This window comes from Pyrus communis, chromosome 6 (assembly GCF_963583255.1).
Source record: "Pyrus communis chromosome 6, drPyrComm1.1, whole genome shotgun sequence".
Lineage (NCBI taxonomy): Eukaryota > Viridiplantae > Streptophyta > Magnoliopsida > Rosales > Rosaceae > Pyrus > Pyrus communis.
In genome coordinates this window covers 26725733-26747019 of record NC_084808.1, presented here as the reverse complement: position 1 = coordinate 26747019, position 21287 = coordinate 26725733, and the positions used below count along the sequence as shown (strand labels likewise).

The following is a 21287-nucleotide window of genomic DNA, read 5'->3' as shown; positions in this document are numbered from 1 at the left end:
AATATTCTACTAAATATACACGTGTTGCTAAATAAATCTTAAATCCGCTTCCAAAAAAATTATAAAGATTTCCTTAATGCTCACGGAAAATATTTTGAGAAAATAAAAATTTGCATTTTTTACAAAAAAAAACATGGATGTCACAGTTTTCAGCCAGTTTTGCAAATTCGCACATAAATCACTGTTCAATCTATTTATTTTCACTTTCGCCTCACTGTGAAGTTTTAAGAATTAAGGTGAGACTTTTCGTTGAGATTCTTGAGTGTTGAACCCCGTTTGACAATGTTCTGGGCCTCGCTGCTATGTTTTTCAATCATTTTTTTAGTTTTTGGCTCAAATATTTTACTAAATATACATTTGTTGCTCAATAAATTTTAAAAATACTTCCAAATTTCTTAAAATGTTTAACTTAATGCTCAGGAAAAATATTTTACGAATATAAAAAATTTGCATTTTTGTCAAAAAAACATGGGTTAGACGTAGGGTTGGAAAAAATTTCCGAAAATCCTGAACCAAACCAAAAAAATCCCCATCCTAAACCAAAATTGCCGAAATTTTTGTACGAAATTCGGTATTGTCTACTCAATCTTTCGGTAATCTAATACCGAACCAAAAATAAATTATATATATATATATATATATATATTATACATTTGAATTGTTGCTAACTACTAGTTGCAATATAATTGGTGTGTTATATAGGTAGTAACCATAGCCATTTATCACCACATATGCCGGTACGAACCTGCCACAAATGTGTCTATTTCTTCAACATGAAATAAAAAAATTGTATTTTTAGTTTTCAAACATATTAGGTTTGTAACTTATTTTTTTTGCTTTTGGGTTGGTTACTTATTTTATTTTGGTTGCATGTTAATTTAACTGTATGAATGATTGCTATTTCAATTTGTATGAAATTTGGGACACCAAACCATCTCGAAATACCAAAAATATTTTAGGAATCCCGAAAATTGGGAATACCGAAATTTTGATTTGGGATTGGTCTTCAAATTCCCGTCCCAAAAATTTTCGATTTCGAATTCAGGATCCCATTTTCGGTTTAGAATCCCATATCGAACCACCCCTAGACAGATGGGCTCGACACACGTAAAACGAGGTGAACCACAACACGCAACAGAAGGCGGGCTCTGCTCACAGAAAATGAGGTGAGCTTCTGGCATGCAAAACGAGGCGGTTTACGTTGCATAAATTGAGGCATGGAAAACGAGGTAGGCTCCGTGTACCCTAAAACGACGCTGCCTCTCTGGACACAAAAAGGGGGGGCCTTCTAGCACGCAAAACGATGCGATCACCTCACATGCAAAACGAGGCGAACCCAAGCATACAAGACGAGACAAGCTTTGCGCACGCAGAACGAGGTGAACTCTTAGGTGCTTAGAAAACGAGTCGGGCTCCATGCACGGAAAATTATATTTTGGAGAACATGAATATGATAGTTTGTTTTAATGGGATAGTAGACTTTCTAGCTACCACAAAGTCAAGCGTGAATTTCTACCACCCTAAGAATTTGAATCATTTTTGTACATTTTTCTTTTGTTTCTCCTACCACTACAACAAACTATCATATTCTTGCTCTTCAAAATATACATTTTAACATCTTTATAATGTTCACTTATTTTTTTACTTTTCAGCTTAAATATTCTACTAAATATACACTTGTTGCTCAATAAATCTTAAATACGCTTCCAAGTACATTATAAAGATTTCCTTAATGCTCACGGAAAATATTTCGAGAAAATAAAAAATTTGCATTTTTTACAAAAGAAAAACGTGGATGTTAACTCACAATTTTCAGACGGTTTTGCAAATTTGCATATAAATCACCGTTGAATCTATTTATTTTCACTTTCGCCTCACTGTGAAGTTTTGAGAATTAAGATGAGACTTTCTGTTGAGATTCTTAAGTGTCGAACCCCGTTTGACAATGTTATGGGCCTCACTACTGTGTTTTTTAATCATTTTTTTAGTTTTCGGTTCAAATATTCTACTAAATATACATTTGTTGCTCAATGAATTTTAAAAATGCTTCCAAATTCCTTAAAATGTTTAACCTAATGCTCAGGAAAAATATGTTGCAAAGATAAAAAATTTGCATTTTTGTCAACAAAACATGGGACAGGTGAGCTTGATGCATGCAAAACGAGATAGACTCAGTCCATGCAAACCGAGGCGAACCACATGGTACGGGAATTATACGCACACAAATTAAACCCTCTTTTTGACAATTGTAGTATATGTATAAGTAGGGATCGTTCTTAACCGGGGATTAGGAGGGATTGCAAAATCACTTGGAAACTGACTCAAAAACGTAAAATAAAGTTTAAAACACTAAACTAGACTCAAAGAATGCAAAACTAAACACTTAAAACACTAAAACAAACCAAAAGACTCAAACAGCACCCAAAACACTCAAAACTACCTTAAAAACACTTTCTAGGCAGTTTTGAGCACTTTGGTGAATTTGGACGAATTTGTGTAACAAATTGAATCAAAACACTTATAAACACAAACTAAGACACTTTCTAACTAAATTGGACACTAAAGCAAAGGGGGATTGAGGTTTTGACGAAGTTAAACTAAATGCACAGATTGTAATTTAAAGGCAAAATGTAAATATGAATGTGATGAAAATATGGATGAATGCTAGCTAAGGGGTTCATCTCCACACATGTTATACTTGCATATAAAACGATTTCCAATTGCTTTTCAATAAACCATCAATTCTCAACGCCCCAGATTAACCGTGAATTGCACTAATTAACCATCAGATTTTCCTAACGTTATTGAATTGGATGATTGCATACGACAACCCAAAACATTCCCCACAAGTCCCCTACATGATTGCATAATAGAGAAACAAGCAAGAATCATTACGTTCTATGAAAACCATAAGCATTGACGAAGCACTTGTTACTATGATTGCATGAAACTTATGCCAAGAATTTACTTAACGCGATTGAGATCATCAACCTTTACTACTTGTGAATATAATTCCATAACGATTAGGTGAAATTTCCTTATATCCTAGCATCCAATTTATGCATGATAATTAAGCGTGCACTCTCAACCAACACACACAAATCAATGTAATTCACATAGATAAGTAAATTGAATTCACAACTTATGAAACGCAATTAGAAGTAATCAAATCATATCGCAAGCATAAACATGTATTTCGAATCCCCCCCTAGCCAAGGCGGGGTTTAGTACCTCATACGTACAAGACAAAGAGAATTGAAATTAAACATTGAAATCAAAGGAAAAGAAACACCTAAACATTCCAACAACTCAAACTTGAATTGTATGAACGTTTAGGCCCTCTTCTCTTCCTCTTTGTTGCGGCACAAGGTCTAAGGATAGGTTTTGGGGTGGTATTTGTATGGAGGAATGGATGTGTGATGGTGTGAAGTGTGTATGAATTTCTGAAATGGTGGAGGAAGGCACGGCACCCAGGGAAGTCCTCCTTGTTGGTGAGGGAATGCATGGTTTTATAGGGAGAATGAGAGAATATGTGGCTGAATGATTAAGATTGCATGTGGCTCTATGATTATGGGTGCATGTGGCTGAAATAATGAAGGGAATGCATGTGAAAAACAGCTAGGAAAAGTTGCTGAATGATGAATGCATGTCACGGCTAGGGGAGTGAATGATTATGGGTGCATGTGGCTGAAATAATGAAGGAAATGCATGTGAGTGACAGCTAGGGTGAATGATGATGAATGCATGTGGATTAGGTTGGAAAGGTGTGTGGAATGGCTGGAATATGTGGTGATGTGCACGGCAAGGCTGGAATGTGGTGGGTTATGCACGGCAAGGCTGGAATGTGGTGCAATGATGAAAGAATAATGTCATGGTGGCTGAAATGTGGTGCAATGATGAAGGAATAATGTCATGGTGGCTGAATGATAATCTGAATGAGAAGTGAATAGAATAGGCTCTAGGGTTAGGAACAAGGTACGGCTGAGATGGATTTATTGAATCAATGGATGGGGAAATACCTTAGGGTGTCTAAAAGGGTGCGGCTGAAATAGGTATGAGAAAAGAAGGTGTTTAAGTGTTTAAAATAAGGAACAAAGCCCTTCCTTGCACGGCAAGGAAGGGAGACACAAGGAAACACATGGCATTGTTTAAGGTTGCAAGTTTTGTGACCTAGAATAGGTAGGAGCCCTTGATATTGCTGAAACTTGGAGTCTTTAAGGATTAGGAAAGATTAAACCAAAATAGGAAACCTTGGCTTAACTTTCCTACTTCAAGTAGGAAACCTTCTTTGACTAGGATTCCTCATTAGGAATCCTCTTGTGATTAGGAATCCTCACTTCATTAGGTCTTCAATTTCGTCCATTCCTTTTGCTCCAAACATAAGCTATCCATTCCAAGTCCAATTTTGCTCCAAAATGCATCTTTTTGCTTCCTTAGCCATATGAACCTAAAAACACACGAAAATGGCTTAAACTACTAAAACAACTATGAATTAACAATATAAATGCACGAAAACAAGCTAAGTAAGTCGCCTAAATATGTTCATATCACCACAACACACAATACAAGGTGGGCTTCTGGAACACAAAACAACGAGAGTTCGCTCACGAAAAGCTAGCGGTATACGTCCCACAAATCGAGGCACGGAAAATGACGTTGGCTCCATACACCCCAAAACGCTGCTGCCTCTGTTGATGCAAAAAAGCGTGGGCCTCTGGCATGCAAAACGATGCAGTCACCTCACATGCAGAACGAGACAAACCTAGGCACACAAGACAAGACAGACTATGCGCACGTAAAACGAGGCAAACTCTTAGGTGTTCAGAAAACGAGCTGGGCCCCATGCATAAAAAATTTTATTTTGGAGAACATGAATATGATAGTTTGTTGTAGTGGTAAGAGAAATCAAAGAAAAATGTACAAAAATGATGCAAATTATTGGGGTGGCAGAAAGTTACGCGTGATTTTCTGGCTGCCACAAGGTCACACTTAAATTTTTGCCACCCCAAGAATTTGAATCATTTTTGTTAATTTTTCTTTTGTTTCTCCTACCACTACAACAAGCTATTATATTCCTACTGTTCAAAATATACGTTTTAACGTCTATATATTGTTCACTTATTTTTTTTACTTTTCGGCTTAAATATTCTACTAAATGTACACTTATTACTCAATAAATCGTAAATCCACTCCCAAATACATTATAAAGAATTCCTTAATGCTCACGGAAAATATTTCGAGAAATAAAAAATTTGCATTTAAAAAAAAACGTGGATTAACACTCACAGTTTTCAGCCGGTTTTGCAAATTCGCACATAAATCACCGTTCAATCTATTTATTTTCACCTTCGCCTAACTGTGAAGTTTTGAGAATTATGATGAGACTTTCCATTGAGATTGTTGAGTGTCGAACCCCGTTTGACAATGTTATGGGCAACACTACTATGTTTTTCAATCATTTTTTTAGTTTTTGACTCAAATATTCGATTAAATATACATTTGTTGCTCAATAAATTTTAAAAATGCTTCCAAATTCCTTAAAATGTTTAACTTAATGCTTAGGAAAAATATTTTGTAAAGATAAAAAATTTGCATTTATGTCAAAATAAACGAGGGTCAGCAGAGCTCGACGCACACAAAACGAGGCAGACTCGGCCCACGCAGAACACGCACCCTAAGAATTTGTATCATTTTTGTTATTTTTTCTTTTATTTCTCTTACCACTACAGCAAACTATCATATTGATGTTTTTCAAAATATATTTTTCCTTGCAAAATCTATTAATGTATTTGAACAATTGTAATCAACGTTTTAAAACCAAAATTTAAAGGTAAATGACCTTTTTTCTTTCTTGTTAATTTTTCTTTTATCTAAATCTAAACTACATAATAATGATGCCCTATTTGTCAACTAAAAGAGGGTGAAAGACCATTTAATGAAACAAAATTTTGCTATTTTTTGTTCAAGCCTCACTGACAGGTGATTTTTACATTTATAATTTAAACAAAATATATACACTAAATATACATTTTAAAATCTCTATATTTTTTACATTTTGGTTTAAATATTCTACTAACTATACAGTTGTTGCTCAATAAATCTCAAATCCGCTTCCAAATACATTATAAAGATTTCCTTAATGATCACGGGAAATATTTCAAGACAATGAAAATTTTGCATTTTTTTACCAAAAAATGGATTAACAATCATGAGTGTCAATCGATTTTGCAAATTTGTACATGAATCAACGCTGCATCTATTTATTTTCACATTCGCCTCATTGTGAAGTTTTGAAAATTAAGGTGAGATTTTCGGTCGAGATTCTTGAGTGTAGAACCCCATCTAACGATGTATGGGCCTCACTACTATATTTTTCACTTAGTTTTTTGGTTTTCGACTTAAATATTCTACTAAATATATATTTGTTGCTCAATAAACTGTAAAACTGCTTCCAAATTTCGTAAAAAGTTTAACTTAATGCTCAGAAAAAAAATATTTTGCGAGACTAAAAGGTTTACATTTTTGTCAAAAAAAAAAAATCTTTATATTTTTCATTTTTTTTACTTTTTGGCTGAAATATTCTACTAACTATACACTTGTTGCTCAATAAATCGTAAATCCGCTTCCAAATACATTGTAAAGATTTCCTTAATACTGACGGAAAATATTTTGAGAAAATAAAAAACTTGCATTTTTTACCAAAAGACATGGATTAACACTCACGGTTTTTAATCGGTTTTGCAAATTCGTATATAAATCACCGTTGAATCTATTTATTTTCACTTTCGTCTCTCACTGTGAAGTTTTGAAAATTGAGGTTAGACTTTCCATTGAGATTCTTGAGTGTAGAACCCTATTTGACAATGTTTTGGGCCTCACAACTATATTTTTCACTTATTTTTTAAATTTTCGGCTAAATATTGTACTAAATATGCATTTTTTGCTCAGTAAATCATAAAATCGCTTCAAAATGCCTTATAAAATTTTCCTTCATACTCATGGAAAATATTTCGTGAAAGTGAAAATTTTGCATTTTTGAAAAAAAAAAAACGTAGGTTAACTCACAAATTTTTGTCGGTCTTCCGAATTCATACTTAAATCATCATTCAGTCTATCATTTTCACATTCGCCCCACTGGGAATTTTTGAAAATTAATCTAAAACTTTCCGTTGATAATCTTGATGGTGGAATCCCATTTTGGCAATGTTTCGGGCCTTACTAGTTACCACTATATTTTTCATTTATTTTTTTTAATTTTCAGCTTAAATATTATACTAAATATATATTTATTGCTCAATAAACCATTAAATTGGTTTCAAATTCCTTAAATACCGAGTCAGAGAATACTAGAGTACTGGAAAGCATGCTGGTGATTCTTTCCAGAGAATGCTAGAGTAGTCGGCTCCACTACAATCTTGAGTCCTCTTAGAAGTTGCAACGCCGTCATGTAAATCGTTAATGATCTCCCACATTTGTCACCACCCTAGTGAACATCTGGTTTTTGGAGATGATCAGTCTATGCTGTTGTTAAAGATGGCCATAAAAGAAGGGTAGTTCATACAATGTGAACGTATGATCAGTCTATGCTGCTATTGATGTGGACGGCGCAGATGTTGCCACGTCACTAGCAGTTGGGTTTAAAATTCAAAATTTTTTTACCGTTGGATAAAACTAGTCATTGGAAATCCAACGGCCGAAGAAGCACCCGCGCCCCTTTAGTGCGCCTGCAGTGCAGGGCCCACTGTCTGATGGCTATCGGGAACGCACGTTTCCCATACACCTGAAGCAAAAAAAATATCAGGCCTTCGCTGATGTAACGCTGAAGCCAGCATGAAGACAGATAGGCCTATTCCTCACTCAGTCCATTTTAGGCCAGCCTACAAACTGGCTTGGACTTTGGGCTGGTCTATTTTTAGGGATGGAGAGGTTTTTTTGGGTGCCAACCTATTTTTTTAGGCTTTGGACCAGCCTCTTAAAGAGGGCTGGGGTTGCTCTAAAGGGGTGGCTAGAAGGCCGCCCCGTTGGTCTTTTCGCAGTGAACGTAGGATCCATTGTTCGGCTTCTTTCCCGATACCCAAAAATGAGGATATTTCCCTCGAAAGGTGTAGAAGGGCAGTTGATAATTCCATGTCCAATTAAATCAAGGTTTTCTTCAAGTAAAAGGGTGCTTAGGGAAAAAAACTTCTTGTTCCATGTCTCCGCTACTAGGTTGGTATCGACTAGAAAGACCACTAAACACCCTGCTGTATGTAAGAGAAAGTGTGGAGGAAGGAGTACTAATGACATTTATAGAACCATGAGGAGGATACAATATCATCACTGTCTGATAACTATGGTGAATGAGAGGAATGAGAACAGGAAAAAATGATAATTTCCGTCATCAAGAAAAACAATTTTCCCCGAGTGATCAAGAGTACTTTATACATTCTACTGTCCTACATAATTTGAAGCTAATAGAATAGCATCCATATTACTTTTCTAGAGCAAGAAGAAAACAATGGTTTTCACAATCTCAACAATACCCGGAAGTTAGCGTGACCGAGGATACAGCTAATTATCTATGAGCTTCACTATACAAGAACAAGTAGTGCTGATTGAGTGCTGAAGACGTAAGATTTCAGACTTCAAACTCTCAACGCTAAGCCGAATTTTCTCAGCCTTGGTCCAGTCATTGTTTTCATCCTCTTGTTTTTGCAGTAATTTGGATTTCCTATCGTGCCCAAATTTGGTAAAATCTTCCTCCTGCACAATAAAAAATGATTAAACTAGGTGGGGGGCACGGCTAGTTTGTGATATTTAAATACACATTCTGAGTATCTTCACTGGATACATTAGAGTCGATTATTATTCTTACCTTAACTTCTTTGTGAAGTTTCTTTTCGTGATCATAATTTTTTCCGTGTGAGGCAATGAGCTCCTGGCCTGCATGGTTCACTTGAACCACTAGACTCAACCGCATCTTTAAGAAATTGAAGTGACCTAGAAGACTAGCTCCGTGGGAATGCACCAAAGACCTTTGTGGAATTGGAACTCTTCCCTGCAAATCGTACAGCAAAGAAAATTCATGGAGGAGCTTAATAAGCGAAACACCAGTAAACACAAGTGCACAGACAGAGAATACGTTAAGCTGCACGATAACAAAGTGTTGTAGAGAACTAATACATCAGAAATTTTGACTTCAATGTGATATGTATTTTCAAGTTAGAAGTGTATATTTAGTTTTACGAAGTTCTCTACCATGCCACTAGTACTTTTCTCCAACTTTGTTGTAAAGTTTGTGTTTCTGTCAAAAAAAAAATTATCAAGAAATAAAAGAAGACAACATCTAAGAGAAACCAAATCCATAAATCGACAACATCTTACATTTGCTTTCATTAATACTGATTGGCAGAAAAGTGTCCCCTCCTTTGATGTTCATAAGAACAGCGATTTCCTTTAAACCATCTGATGATTTCAGAAAATAATCATCTAACACCTTAGCTATAACCTCCAAGGTCTTCTTGCTTCTCCGTAGTACCATGTGCATATCTGCAGTGTCCACAGTATGCTGCTTCTTCACTGATACATCCTCCACGATGGGTTCTGCGAGCCGCAGATTCTTAGGCACGCTTAAGCGACAATGGATGCTTAGGGCCTAAACTGGAGCACCCATCTCCAGCAGTGCTCTTTTCCTCCATCTCAGTTTAAGAATATAACTACTTTTGCAGCCTTTTGTCAAGTTCGTCGTATTTTTTCGGCAGATTGTGCCCCTCTTCTTGCTGCATGAGAATCGAGCGGATGGCTGATATAAGGCTCTTAATGGCCTCTGCTACCTCTTGCAAGCAAAAATGAAAAGCATAAAAAATCATAGCTCCACACAAAACAGCACAGGTTGTAACTTATAGTTTCAAAGTTATAAGTACAACGCCAACCACAAACTAGGTTATGAAATAGAATGGTTCATAACAGTAATCAGTTATTCTTAACTTCAAAATACTTACAAGGATTTGCACTAAATCTAAAGCACAATTCATTCATCCAATTTCCACATCTCAATACATCTCGATTGCCTAATACCTCAAAGTCTAGTACTCTATTTAATACCACCTCGATTCTCATAATATGCAACAAGAAATGTAAGTACATTTATTTTTCTGTCAAAATTCAACCACATGTTTTACCTCCGTACAGCAAGCCTTCCAACTCCTTGTATTTTGTTATACAAGAGCAAAAGACTGAAAATCTTGTAAGGAAAATCAGTGATAGTCAACAGAAGTACCTTATCGTGTAATCTTTCAAAGGCAAGATTCCACTGTTCACACATCTGAAAAATACAAGATGAGTACTCTTTCAATCATCATCGGCAAGACTGTCAGTAAGTTGGATCCACCTGGAGAGTGTTCTAATCTACTCTGGTTGAGATTCTATGACTTTGCAGAAGCTGTTGTACCAGTAAGCAACCTCGGTTTCTAGTTGACTTGTAGCTTGGCGATGGTAGTTGGTACTCTAGTCTAGCTTTTGGATATCAGTAAGAATATTCAACTGCTGGGAAATATAATGCTGAACTTGGTGACATTCATACATCGTTCTCCACAAGTGTAAAAGCCTGCAAGAGGGCCATGCAAAGAAGACATCTCAGGATACAAACAAGCCGGAAACTGTTTCACCACATTCCATTAAAACGTGTGGAAGGGCAGTTGAGAATTCCATGTTCAAGGTAAGGCAAATTTAATTCTGAAGACAGATCAACTACAATTAAATCAAGGTTTTCTTCAAGAAAAAGGTCCTTAGGGATAAAACAACTTCTTGTTCCATATATTTGCTACTTGGTTGGTATCGACTAGAAAGACTACTAAACACCCCACTGTATGCAAGAGAAAGTGTGGAGGAAGGAGTACTAATGACATTTATAGAACCATGAGTAGGATACAATATCATCACTGTCTGATAACTATGGTGAATGAGATGAATGAGAACAGGAAAAAATGATAATTTCCATCATTGTGAAGAATAAGTTTCCCTGAGTGATCAAGAGTACTTTATACATTCTACCGTCCTACATAATTTAAAGCTAATAGAATAGCATCCATATTATTTTTCTAGACCACGAAAAAAACTATGGCTTTTCATAATCTCAACAATACCCGGAAGTTAGTGTAACCAACTGAGGATACAGCTCATTATCTATGAGCTTCACTATAAAAGAACAAATAGTGCTGATTGAGTGCTGAAGACGTAATATTTCAGACTCCAAACTCTCAATGCTTTGCCGAATTTTCTGAGTCTTGGTCCAGTCATTGTTTTGATCCTCTTATTTTGCAGTAATTTGGATTTCCTATCATGCTCAAATTTGGTATGCTCTTCCTCCTGCACCATAAAAATGATTACATTAGGAGGGGGACAAGGATAGTTTGTGATATTTAAATACACATTCTGAATATCTTCACTGGATACACTACAGTCAAACTATTCTTACCTTAAGTTCTTTGTAAAGTTTCTTTTTGTGATCATGTAATTTTTTCAGTGTGATGCAATGAGCTCCTGGCCTGCATGGTTCACTTGAACCACTAGACTCGACCGCATCTTTAGGAAATTGAAGTGACCTATAAGACCACCTCCATGGGAATGCACTAAAGACCTTTGTGGAATTGGGACTCTTCCCTGCAAATCATATAGCAAAGAAAATATGTGGGGGAGCTTAATAAGCGGAACAGCCAGTAAACACGGTGCACAGACATAGAGACTGCGTTAAGCTGCATGATAACAAAGTGTTGTAGAGAACTAATGTTCTGAAATTTTGGCCTCAAAGTGATATGTATTTACAAGTTATAAGTGTATATATTTAGTTTTATGAACTTCCCTACCATGCTAGTAGTACTTTTCTCCAACTTTGTTATAAAGTCTGTGTTTCTGTTAAAAGGAAAATTATCAAGAAATAAAAGGAGACAACATCTAAGAGAAACCAAATCCATAAATCGACAACATCTTACTTTTGCTTTCGTTAGTACTGAGTGGCAGAAAAGTGTCCCACCCTTTGATGTCTATTAGAACAGCAATTTCCTTTAAACCATCTGATGATTTCAGAAATTAATCATCTAACTTAGCTATACTCTCCAAGGTCTTCTTGCTTCTCCGTAGTACCATGGGAATATCTGCAGTGTCCATAGTATGCCGCTTCTTCACTGATACATCCTCCACGATGGGTTCTGCGAGCTGCAGATTCTTAGGCGAAGAATTCACAACATTAGCAACCATTTGCTCTTCCTGTTCGTCTTCCTCAAATTCCATCTTAGCCTCTTCCCATTTTTCCTCAATTGGTTCCACTGTTTCATCATGTTTATGATGCTCCGGTGAAGAAGGGCCAAAGAGGTCCCAAGACTCCCATGACAAGCTAGGGCCCAAAGGAGCTGGTGGAGTGCTGCTATCATCCTCCGTAAGTTCAATGCATACTTCTTCCCTGTGACTATCATCCAACTTTCTCAAATCAGGGCTCAAAGGTGGTGGTGGCGACGGGGAAGGAGGCAAAGGGAGAGGCGGTAAGGCTGGAAATTCCAAGTCGTATGGAGCAGTATTATCAAGCTCCAACGTCTCCAACTCGGTAAATTGTCCAGGTAACCGAGGACTTCATGGGCTAGTCTGCATCGATGCGAAGTTCAACTCTTGATCAGAATCTGCCACTTCTTCAAAATCATAAAAGGGATTCGCCTGCAATGGAAGCCACAAAGCATGGAAATATTTTTAACACGTACATTTGGCTCCAACATAAAACGAAATACTTATCAGGGATTTATGAAATATTGAGTCAGTAAACAAAAATACCTGAGGTCTTGGAGTTATTGCTTCAAAGCTATGAAAAACAGGATTATCAAAATTTGGGGGTTCCAAAACGATGTAAGCTCCTTTATTTCTGTACCTATCTTCTGTCCCCTGCATGTGCATGAAGAGATTAGTGTCAATTTACAGAATGCAAAAACAGGCACACAAACTATTTCATAAAATCCGTAAGTAAAACCAAACGTAGATGAACTTGAAGGCTCAATCAAGAGTTAAGAAAGCATCACAGCATGAGTCGGGAGATGGACTAGTTACAAATAGTCAATAGCTATACATTTAGACACACAGAAACACATTTCATGTGCTGCATCTATAAATTTTAGTTTTATATTGGTTTTTCTTCATTGGGTTCAAGTACCTTACTTTATCTATGCTCTTTTCCTATTACGCAAATGATTTCTATACAGAAGTTTCACGGGTGGAATCATCCAATCACTATCTTACTATCTTGATATCCAGTTACTATCTTTGATATTTCCGGTCACAAGGCTAAAAGAAAGTATCCATTCTGTTTTACTTCTATCACTATCTTGATATCACAAACCCCCCAAACCTATAGAACTTACCAATGTTAATAATAAAGATAATTGAGTTTAGGATCTTAGAAGGAAACACGCAAAACCACATCAACATAACCATACATGCATCAAGCAAACTTTGCATCGCAATTTGGCAAAACTAAGAACACAACAAATACCCATCTCAGAAGATCCTAAACAAACCTGAAATTGTGGGTAGTCTGGAGCACTAAACAAAGTAATGAGCTTTCCTGACTCCACAATGTGATCTATGGTGAACCCGTTATCCATTCCATCAAGACCTGGCCTCTTCTCCCGCGCATCAGGGCCTTCATGCGATCTAATAATCAACTGTGGTTTTGACAATATAGAATAACCCAAATCTTAGTATTGCACCTCTATTACGATTACTAGTTATGCAAATATAACACAAGGAAGTGAACGTAACAAGAGAGTAGAAAGAAATCATCTCATGCTTAGTATGTGAGAGAAACATAAGTGCAACAGCCTTTGTGCAGTTTAGAAACATTACAGCTGCTAGTCATTTTTAAAAGGATTAAAACTAGACATTCTTTCCTTTAATAGTAAAATTTTAACAGAAGACAGAGACAAACCCCACCCACCATCTACCTATTGAGCCAAGGTCAAGGTGGTTAAAAACTATCAAAGCAATAACAAAACCATAAGCATCTGCATCTCTTATACATGCTTTCATAACAAGCTTTAACAATCATCATGTAATTTGAACATAAAATACGCCGTTGTAAGAACCTATTTGTTGTCAACATTATATTAGGGTTAACAACTGATCATCCGTCAGATATTGTTTTTGACTAATTAACTTTGTATGAACATTCAAAATTATATTGAACAACTTGTCCACATTTGTTTTTAAAAGTTACCTAAATTTAAATTCACAAGCACTTGGAACACCAGTAACCAAAATTAATCAAAGGTTTAGTTCTAGAAAAGAAATGTGCATCATCTCTAGATTATAGTTAAAGCATGCCATGTTGCGAAGTCACAATATGCTATTGATTGAATGCATCACTTAACAACTAACACAAGCAAGTCACCAGAAGTTAAACAACAAAAGGCATATTGTTAAAGACCATAGCATCGACAAAATATCCCACAACATATTGGTTTCCAACATGTAACCGTGCAAGTAATCTAACATTCAATTGCCTAAAACCAAGAAATGCAGATTCCATCTTGTATATAACCTTGAGTTGAGACTTCTTGAGAAAATCCTCAGTGCAGTCAGGGCCCCAAAGCAAACCAATGCCTCTCTCTGTATTCAAAGAAAGACCAGGATCCATGGAGGGATCTGACCATAGCACGTCACCAGGAATCAAGTTCGAACCTTCCCATGAAGGATCAAAAACCGATCTTTGAGCCTTCTTTAATTCTTCAAACGTGCCAAGAGACAATGGACTGCTCAGTTCAGGATCGAAAGCTATTCTCCTTCTCTTCTTTCCTTTTGATCTCTTGGGGTATGCCGCCATGCTGCGAAACAGCCCACCATGAGCAGTATATACATGTTTCCCGATAATGGATGCCAAAGGGAGACGCTTAAAGCACCAGAGACATTGTCGGTACACATCTTTCCCTTTGTCTCCATACTTTGTCAACACTTCCTTCTCAAATCCATAAACGGAAGTGCAGTATTTGGATTCATGATTTCCTCTAAGAAGATAAACGCTCTTGGGCAAAAACACTTTCCACGCCAATAAAATCAAGAAGGTTTCGATCCCCCAAGCCCCTCTATCTACATAATCGCCATTGAAGACGAATAATCGATTTTCTGAAGGAAATCCAGCATCATCTAGAAGGAAAAGGAGATCGTGCAGCTGACCATGAATGTCTCCAACAACGACAACAGTGGATTCCAGGCCTAACCGGTCGACGAAAATGCAATTTGCCTCTTTGTGGAGGATATTGGAGGCGCTGACGACCAAGCTATCGAAAACCTCCATAGGAAACACGTCCAGAAATTTCTCTGGGTCAAGATTTCTAGAAGCCCAATCCATAGTGGACATGAGGTTTTGAACCCATTCAAGGCTGAGCTTTCCGTTGAGCGGCCATACAATTGGGATTTTGGGTGGTGGTGGCGACAACAATGGGTTGTCTTTGGATTCAGAGTTTTTGATGAAGGAAGACGATGAATCACCGACCGGCGGCGGTTCTACTCGTTCTGCAACGTCTTGAGTTGCAGATGCAAATGGAACTTGTGCTCCTGGTTCTGGAACATCTTGAGGTGCTGATGTAGATGGAACAGGTATAGATGCAGATGGAACATTTAGAGTAGTTGCTCGTTCAACGACTTGAGTTGCAGATGCAGATAGAGCAGCTGCTGCTGTTGCTGTAATTTCTGCCTCAGACCCTAACCAAACACAAATTAAATGTGAATTTTATGAATATTGATACACTAAATCTCATTGCCACCCAAACAGTCCACGACTCCAAGGATGATAAGGATTAGGAGTCTTGCTCTTACATTCTTGTACTGTAATATGGATTCTTTCTATGTTTTCAAATCCTCCAGATTTGGCTCCGCCTTCTCTCAGGTTCGTTTCTGGCACCGAGACCCCGCCATCTAATACCAATTAAAAAGAAAGTGTTCAAGCATTTGAAAAAACAAAAGCATATTTTAGTTCAGTACTAATGGTTAAATATTCATACCTTGTTGATCTAACCGGCTCCTCACAAAGCACGTCTCCAACTTCTCCCACTCTTCTAGATGAAGTTTCCAACTTCGAAATCTTGTGCGATCGGAAAGCATTGGGGAACAGGCAGTCACATCGGCCTCTCTAAACCCAAGTTTCCTAGGGCAAAGATCAGGACGATGGAATATGAGGGGGCACCTGTGGATCGGGTGAATCAAAATCACCCGGCAGCTTCCCATCCGCTGCTGCCCCCTAATCTCTTCAGGGAGGAAGTTGTCAGCAAGCCTCATATAAGGCTGCCAAGTAACCTACAAGACATGTATATTAAAATAAAACCATTATTAAAATAAAAAATTGAAAGCTACGTAAGTTACAAGCTAAAGGTAAAAAAGGTGTACCGAATTTTCATTTTCCCAAAGATGCTCCAAGTGCCGATTAAAGTCCCTCACTTTGTGTCTATTAGAAAGCACATTATGAAACAATTTTCCCCAAGCACAAGACAGCGGGAACTCGCTGGGATAGGTGTCTAACTCATGCCCGAAAAATTCCATCACAAAGGCAGGGATATGCTCCAATGCCCACACCATTAAGAAGAACAAGTGGCTGCCAATAGCTTTTTTCCTTCTTTTAAGATGACTCTCTAGACTATAGTGCACATGGGAAAGCAGTGCAACTCCCCATGCATACTTCTTTATATCACCTATCTCGGACATGCAGCCCAAGTAGCCCAGATTCACGTGCACATGATCTAAACTGGGAACCATTACCGTGCCTAATATGTAGAGGACAAATCCTCTAACATGACAGGAAAATCTATTGGCATCTACATTTTCAGGTACATGCTCAAACTCTTTTTGTAACCAACTAAGGTTCACCGCATTTGATTTATCCTTCAACTCACTTTCAGGCACTCCTCCTAACAACTTTTCAAGGGCATGAACGCTTGTTGTTGTCTTTATCACTGGGGTTCCTTCTACTGGAAGGCCTGTGATTAAAAGCACATCTTCTAATCCAAAAAATAAATTTTGATTATTAATCTTAAAACACCTATCTCTAACATCATAATGCCTAACAAGAGCATCTATCATGCTATTGTCATGAGCATTTCTACCGACAATAGTTGCTAAAGTATATAGATTATCTAACCCAGTGCCCTCTAATGCCCCAAGAACCCTTTGGTCCACTTTCCATTGGGACAATTTACACAACTTTTCACGAGACCCAATCATCCTGCAAAAAAACAATTAAAACGTATGCTTATAAATTACCAAAGCTTGAATGTGCAATAACAGTAACCATGTCAATAACAGACCTCATTCAAAAGTTCATTTCACATTCATTATCATACCTTTCTAACTAAACTAGTCTAATTAAAGTAAGCATTTGAAATGTAGATGCAGCAACATTGCAAACCATAAATTGCACATAAAAAAATTATGCCTTACAAACAGAAATTTTTGGCCACTGAGACATGCAGGTTTCTATATTCACATATATCCTTAAATCCCTTCCCAGCAAGATGCAGATTTGTATATTCACATATATCCTCAAATCTCTTCCCAGCAACATGCAGGTTTCTATATTCACATATATCCTCAAATTCACATATATCCAGTTCAATATGCCTTACAAACAGAGATTTTTTGGCCACTGAGACATTTCTGGAATTCAAATTATCAAAACAAGTGACTCTGAAATAAATTTAACAAATTGATATATGCATTATAAAGATTCACATATGCATTACAAACAGATCAAACTAAGCTTCTGCAATCAGAAACCCTAAATTCAAAGCTTCTGCATTACAAACATAGGAATTACTATTGAAGCAATACCAAATTTGGGCAGCCACAAAATTAAGCACGCTAAAAAACCCTAGATTCCTAAATCAGAAAGAATTAAGAAACCCTACATTCGAGTTACTATTGAAGCAGCCCCAAAACTGAGCAAACTAAAAACCCTAAATTCCTAAATAACAAAGAAACCCTAATGCATAAATTACCTTGGGATAGGGCAGGATGATGGTTTACAAGAAGACGGATGAAAAACAGCCCAACAGGAAGAAGTGCCGTCTGGGGAGCGGGAGGGGGTACTCAAATTCTGAAAGACTCCAAGGAACGATAATTCTTAATTTACCTGTTTCGTATGATACACAAGTAAATCTTGGAATAAAAAATGGAAAAAGAATATGAAATTTCGGGGTAATAAGTTTTGACTTTAAATTAAATTAAATTATATATATCCAACAATAAAGACGAAAAATATTTTTTGATGTCACAAGCTTCAACAAAAAAATTTGAACAAAAATACTCATGAAACAAAAAACATCAAAAGTAGCCTAATATAATACATCAAATAATAATGTAGGGGTATCTTCATCATTTTAATAGTATTTTTTAATAATTATGTTTTGTACTTTTTTTAACTAGTACCTTACAATAACTTAGCAATAATGTGATTCAATCAGCTATTCATTAAATATTATTTCTCTATTTTTAAACACGTTCAAAACGTCTTAAGAGTCGTGTAATGCCGATTATAAAAAAAAAATTTCTTTCGCATTCGAATAATAATGTAATTAAATTAGTTGTCAAATTTTTTTTTTTTTTTTTTTTTTTTTGTGAATATCTTGCATCTCTTTAAAGCATGATTTGATTTTTATCCTTACTGAATTTTCCTGAATTAGTTTCTGCTGAATTTTCTCCCTGTTCCCAGTAAAAGGAGGCAGAAGAAGCAAGAGCAGTGAAAAAATAATTTCATGTTAGATGCTATTAACCTTAGAATAAATGTTCCAACTTTTAGGATCCGTATTGGAAAAGAAGTTTATTCATCATGGATGCGATCTCCAACATAAAAAGTAGATACAGACAATATTACAATTGATTAAGAAACAAAGACGGATCCCCTCCTAATAAAAACGAATTTAACAAACAATGGCCTTCCAATATAGTAAGTTTTGTCAAATCTATAAGTATAGAATGATCGTGGGAAGTGCAGAACTACGAACTAAGTTTTGTCAAATCTATAAGTATAGAATGATCGTGGCCATTGAATCTATACACCTATCTTCATGTATGTTTTGTTTCTCTTCTGTGATTATTTGAGGAACTTTAAAACAGTTACTTGTTGTATGATTTTATGATTGTTATATCTAAAATATATTATTTGATAACATCACGATATTTAATTTTTAAATCTATTTAAATATGACAACAAACACAGACAAGTTGCACTTCACCACAAACACTAAGTCACAAACCATACCCAAGGATATAATAAGCAACCTCGATACTGGAAATCAGTGTACAATCCATACTTGAGGGGGGAGAGGGCAAGTTCTCTTTTCTGTTTTGTTTAGTGTGGATTCTCTCATTCTTTTTTATTTTTTTCTTTTTTTAATTTCTTGTGCTTTCAGTAACTTCAATGCTAATTAGTTTTTTTTTTTTTTTTTTTGAGGGTTTCTTTTGTGTTTTAATTTACAATTTTACTGATATTTGCGTTTTTTTTTTAAGGTTGTGATGCACTCATAAAAAGCATCGATTTCTTCAGAAAATTGGCAATTGACTCATCAGTAGGTCTCTCTATTTCTCTCTCTCTCTCTTCTGTTGGAATTACGTTAGTTTGTGTGAAAAAATAAAAAATAAAAACCCAAGATATCAGATTTGTAATTAATTTCATTTCTATGAGTCTCAACCTTTATTTTTTATCCCTGAAATGAAAAAAGACATTGATTTATTTTATTTATCAAAAGCGAATCCCTATTGCATCTTAATATGTTTCTAAATCTTGAAAATATCTACATCTTCACTCGATAATGATATTGGTGTTGTAGATGCATACAATTTTGAACTATGAACTATATTTCGTTTTTGGATTTTTGAACAGGTGTTCTGTTGCTTCATTCCTTCTCATTGCTTCTTCATAAGAGCTCAGTTTTCATTTTGTGCTTTTAATGATCGTTTAAAAGAATTTTGTATGCGATTAATTTTTTGTAATAGCGTGTTTTGAAAATCCTAATTTATATATTCTCGGTTTGCATTTATTTTACTTGGTTGGATTATAAATATAGTTGAACATATCTTTTTGTTTCTCCCCAGCTACTAATTTGTTGCTTGGGGTTATTAATTTGCAAGTACAATGCGGAAAACAACTAGGAACATCAAGAGAAGCTTGACTATACAAGGAAGCTCTAGTTCTTTTGATGCAAGCGAAATAGAAATGTCTAACAAAAAAAATTTGTCGCACAAACAATGAACATGAACATTGTGACTCTGATTTGTTTCCTAACTCGACTACACCAACCAATAGAATTAAGCCGGATGATGAAGAAAATTGTCAGAGTCTAAACAAACGACAGAAGACAGTTAAAAATAAACCCTTGCAGGAAGAAAGCATGGCTGATATAACCCCAGAGATAACACTACTTCTCAAGAAATTACTAGGGTCAAGCGTATTATCAAAGGAAGATACGAAGTAAGGCGAAGTACTTATTTTCTTTATTCAAAATTTTAATAAATTGTATTAACAGTACCTACTTGAGTCCCTTTTATTCTCAATATTTTTTTTTTCTTCTCATAGGTATTTTCGAAGAGTATATGGATTTGGAAAATAAAAATTATAAGTGCATTTAACCAGGAGTACAAATCCATCATTGAACCCCTAATTTGGGTGTACATGTGTACATAACTTTTTACATATTTTATATGCTTTTAAAACCCACAGCAATGCATGGGTACTTATACTAGTTCTGTCTAAATATACTCTCTTCAAAATCTCAACATAATGAGCAGTATCTTACCATAACGTTTATTTTTTTATATTTTCTTATGCAACCATATTTACAATAATGGTAAGAGAATAAATTGGTATCGAACTCTTCATTCACGAAATTTAAAACTTCACATCTAGAATTGAAAATGAATAACACTAGTACATAATATTAAGTAAAATAATTTTTTTAATTGGATAATGACTGGTAGCTTCTGAATGAATAATTGACAACCAACGTATGTTGCCTTGGGCATCAAGCTTATGTAATCTTGTTCGAATATATTGGGACTATTTCTGTTTAAATTATTCTTAAGAGATTGATGGACAAAATTACATGAGAAAGCTAAGATGATGGATATCATGAAAGCATGAAAATAAATAAATTTATATGTCATCATATATGATACGTATATCATAGTTCGTTAAAATACATTTAACCTCCTATAAAGGTGTACATGAAAATAAATAAAACTTTTATTTACATATCATGAAAATATTTTAGAGAAATTTCACCTTC

At 35.8% G+C, this 21287-nt stretch overlaps 1 protein-coding gene and 1 long non-coding RNA gene across 2 annotated transcripts; both read right to left on the bottom strand.

The window, feature by feature from the left end:
- Positions 1–8358: 8358 nt before the first annotated feature.
- On the bottom strand, positions 8359–10013 carry LOC137736557 (uncharacterized). Its single transcript, XR_011068768.1, has 3 exons — positions 9364–10013; positions 8855–9037; positions 8359–8742 (listed from the first exon to the last, which is right to left on the bottom strand). It is a non-coding gene; the product is annotated as an uncharacterized lncRNA (long non-coding RNA).
- Positions 10014–11460: 1447 nt separating this feature from the next.
- Positions 11461–17229, bottom strand: LOC137737767 (serine/threonine-protein phosphatase 7 long form homolog). The gene is made up of 8 exons (XM_068477319.1): positions 16399–17229; positions 16017–16308; positions 15832–15930; positions 14558–15717; positions 13536–13682; positions 12799–12906; positions 11970–12684; positions 11461–11640 (listed from the first exon to the last, which is right to left on the bottom strand). Exons 1-7 carry the CDS (start codon positions 17227–17229, stop codon positions 12604–12606), a joined length of 2718 nt encoding a protein of 905 aa, XP_068333420.1. The 3' UTR covers positions 11461–11640; positions 11970–12603.
- Positions 17230–21287: the final 4058 nt, after the last annotated feature.